The sequence below is a fragment of the Pteropus alecto genome, unplaced genomic scaffold (assembly GCF_000325575.1).
Source record: "Pteropus alecto unplaced genomic scaffold, ASM32557v1 scaffold131, whole genome shotgun sequence".
Classification (NCBI taxonomy): domain Eukaryota; kingdom Metazoa; phylum Chordata; class Mammalia; order Chiroptera; family Pteropodidae; genus Pteropus; species Pteropus alecto.
In genome coordinates, this window is record NW_006434709.1 from 2,619,902 (window position 1) to 2,623,564 (window position 3,663).

At 43.4% G+C, this 3,663-nt stretch overlaps 1 protein-coding gene across 1 annotated transcript in view; it reads left to right on the forward strand.

Annotated features, from left to right (window-relative positions):
* The first annotated feature begins 1,021 nt into the window (after nt 1-1,021).
* The window catches only part of GFPT1 (glutamine--fructose-6-phosphate transaminase 1), a 49,863-nt gene continuing 47,221 nt past the window's right edge, over nt 1,022-3,663 (forward strand). The window contains exon 1 of the mRNA XM_015587488.2: nt 1,022-1,226. Coding sequence (XP_015442974.1) covers nt 1,220-1,226 — 7 coding nt within the window. The 5' untranslated portion in view covers nt 1,022-1,219. The remainder of the gene's footprint in view (nt 1,227-3,663) is intronic.

Consider the following 3,663-nt stretch of genomic DNA (forward strand, 5'->3'; position numbering starts at 1 on the left):
GGAGTAGGAAGAGAACAGTAGTGTGAGGTAAGATTAGACATCTGGGGTCAGATGTCATTCCTATGTTCTGTGTGCCATACAAGTTTTTATTTGATTCTATTTTAGAGTCATTAACGGTTATGATAACCATCTACATTTGACTAAAGACACCATTTAAATCTTCCTAAGCAAATGCCCAGGTAATAAATTCTCAGAAACATCATCTCTCTTTGATTAAGTTTCTCTTGGCAGGAATGGTATATTAATTAATTAATCGTTTGTGAGTCAAACTTAAGGCTGTCAAATCTAGGTAATTCCTACAGTCCTCTCGGGTGGGCCAACAGATGTCTTCCCAGTCCGCCCCCCCCGCGCCCCTCTACAAAAAACTGGGGGTTACAGATGCAGTGGGTGGGGGTGGGGATGGGGTGCGGAGGGCTTTCCAAAGCTAAGCATATCACATAGAGCCTAAATCGGAAACTGAATTGTCAGTCACCAGAAAGACTAGCCGAACCTCCATGGCTCTTTGCAATCAAGAATTTTGGTATCTCTCTCCCCTCATCTCAATCAATTCTTTGCAAGTTTTCTTAGCCTATGTCTCTTTCCCACCTTCACTTGTTTGTCCCTCAATATCCCCTAGTCAGGCTTTCTGCTTTCCTCCTCCTCTTTCTCGGCTTCGTGGGGTGCTGGAGCGTGGGGCCTTGGACTGCACTGGGCGCGTGCCCCAACGCTGTTTGCTTTGCTAAAAAATTCCATCCTGCTCTGATCTTTCCGTCCTTCCCGGGCAGCCACCAAGTTTCTTCCTCCCCAGCAGCGATGTCCCTCCCGCTGCTCGCCCGGGGATCGGGCGGCTCCAGGAACCCAAAGCGGATGCAACCGCGAGCCGCTGCCACGTCTTAGCCTCCAGCAGGTCAGCGCCTGCGTGGGCTCGGGGGCGGGTGGGCGGTGCGGTGCGGGGAGGCGGGATCTGCGCGTGAGCGGCGCAGCGCGGACGAGGCCCAATGGGACCTGCTGACAGCGGCGGCGGCGACGCGGTGCGCGCCGAGGGGCGGGGCCAGGAGGCCGTTGCTGGTGAGCCCGGGAGGCCGTGAAGGCACTCCTTATCTCGGCTGTCGCATCCTAGAGGGACTCGTGTTGGCGTCCCCCCTGGCTTCCACGCCCGCCGATCTCCGAACAGGCTCGTGTGCGCTCCTGACCTTGCCAGCCGCTCGCCACTCGCTTTGCGGACCGCGCCTCCTACATCATGTGCGGTAAGGTGCCGTAGGCGGGGGGCGTGTTGCTCGATGGTGCTGGGGTGCGGTGCGGGAGCTGCTGAGGCCTGAGGCGCCAGTGGGATCGGGAGTGTGGAGGGTGCGAAGTCTGGGTGATGGGCAGGGGGTGCCCTGCGTTGGCCAGGGGTCCTGGGGACCGGGGCTGAGCTCTGCGAGCCGGAGGGCGTTGGTGGACTTAGGCGGGGATCTGGGGGACCGAAGGGGTAGGCGTTACGCGAAGAAGGGAACCAGGGGAGAAGAGAAATGATTGTATTGGAAAAGGAGAGGGTTGAGGGAATTGAGGTGTGGAGGGAGGTGTCTTCACAAGAGTCCACCAGATGAGGCAACCTGTGGAACATGAGGTGAGGTCTCTTGAGTTATTCTTGTATTCTAAGATTTACCTTTAAAAATATTTTAAATTGCTTTCTTTGGGTCAGGCCCATAGACAACAGAGCAATAACTAGAGATATGAGAACGGCATTACACAAAATCTTAACCTCCTGCCCCTCCCCTCTTTACAGAAACTATTACTGATCATTAACTTGGTGAATGAACTTAGACCGGATCCTCTGGTGGAAGAGGCCCAGAAGTGACCTTGGCGATAGATCATACATCATTTATACATCCATTTAAAACACTTATCTATGAATAATAGTTTGCGTTTAACATATGTTTTACCTAGAACAGTTAAAACATAAAGTTAGGCCCTTTTATTTCATGTTTTGAGACTTAGTTGTTTTAATATTACCTAAAAGTGTTAGCTAAAAGAGATTGCCAGAATTATATCTGGAATGATTGATATGAACTAAAATTGGTATTAACTTGGCCATTGTCAGTTACTTTTCTTATTGAAATTTACAACTGACCTTACCCCTGGAAGAAAAAAAAAACCTAATTTTTAAGGGATATATAACTTTAATAGAATTGAAACTATCTGGGAAACTTACTCTTTTACGCTTTTTGCAAGAACTGATCAGGAGGTGGCTTGTTCTCATGAATGTATATTTTTCCTGTATTTAACTTTATGTTAATTTCAGCTTCTGAAAAGGAGCAGGTTAAAATTTAGAGTAGATTAAAAAAAACAAAAAGAATAAACACCTACAAATAGCTTGCTGAAATTATTAGAGTCTAGCTGACTTTAGAATCAGATATACTTTTGCCATGTCTAGTTAGCAGAGTGTACAAAAAACACATAATTTAGTTTGGAGCTGTGAAGTAGTGAATTTGCAAACTGGTTAATCCCCAGTTTGCTTCATTTGGTAATTAACTGTTCCTGAATGATGAGGTGTGTGCCTAGGTAAGTACCTGGCTTTCTAATTGCAGGTCATTTCTTCATCTTGTTCCTGGAAAAAGGAAGACAAAGTACTATAAAAGAAAAAATCTGATCTGGTTTAGAAAAGGTGCAGAGGTAGAGTGAGGCTTTTAGGGTGGAGACTAGGTGTTGAAAGTTTTCATTTAGCCAACATCCCTATCCTACAGTTTTATTGCTGAGGAAACAAGTTATAAACAATAAAGAAAGAACTAGTATTGGAGGCAATTCTGAGGTCCTGCTTTTAACCCAGACCAGAATTTTGCATTATTCCAGGAATAAGGTCCAGAATTTATTTCCTCTTTGATGTGAATTCTGAAGGTTGACTGTCTTTATTTTCCTCTCACATCTTAATGCAATACAATTTCTAGACAGAGAAATTGAATAGGAAATGAGATTAGATGGAAAATTTAGAAATTTACTTTCTGATTACCTGCTTCCTATTCAATAGAGTTTTCTAAAAGATTATTTTGTTTTAACATTGCAAAATGTTAAAGCAGAAGAATGAGGGCTAACTATTCTGTGAGATTCTTTTTTCAGTCTGATATACTGATAAAATTGTTGTAATGTTTACCAGGTTGAATTGGGATGTTAATAAGTGTTAATAAGACAAAAAAAGATTCTATAATCAAGTAAATTTGGGGAGCAACAGATTAAACAGTGTCTAACTGGCTTTTTTAATTGGAGGACTTATTTGAACCTTTAATTTGCTAATAAGTGTTGTGAATCTCCCAGAGACAAATAGGGTGTCTACTTTCCAAATTTATTTTATCTTCCTCTTATCCTTGGTTCTTTGGAATACACTTGGTTTTACCTTTGGCTTTGGTTAGAGTGTAAATGAGATTATATTTAAAAGCAGTTAGGGAGCTGTAATTTAAAAGTATCCTGAAATCCTTAAAAAGTTTTTTTGTAATTACACAGTCTAATGGTTTTGGAGGTAATCGAGGGATATATTGAGACCTGCTTCTAGGCATCATAAAACCAGCACTATTAACATATCCTTAGAAACAATATTGGATATAAAGTAGTTGTGAAAGAAAATAATTAATCGTTTAATAAACATTTCTTCATTTGTGTTCCCTGGAAAGGGAGAAGTTAATAGGTGCAGCTAATGAGAAGCAGAAGGTG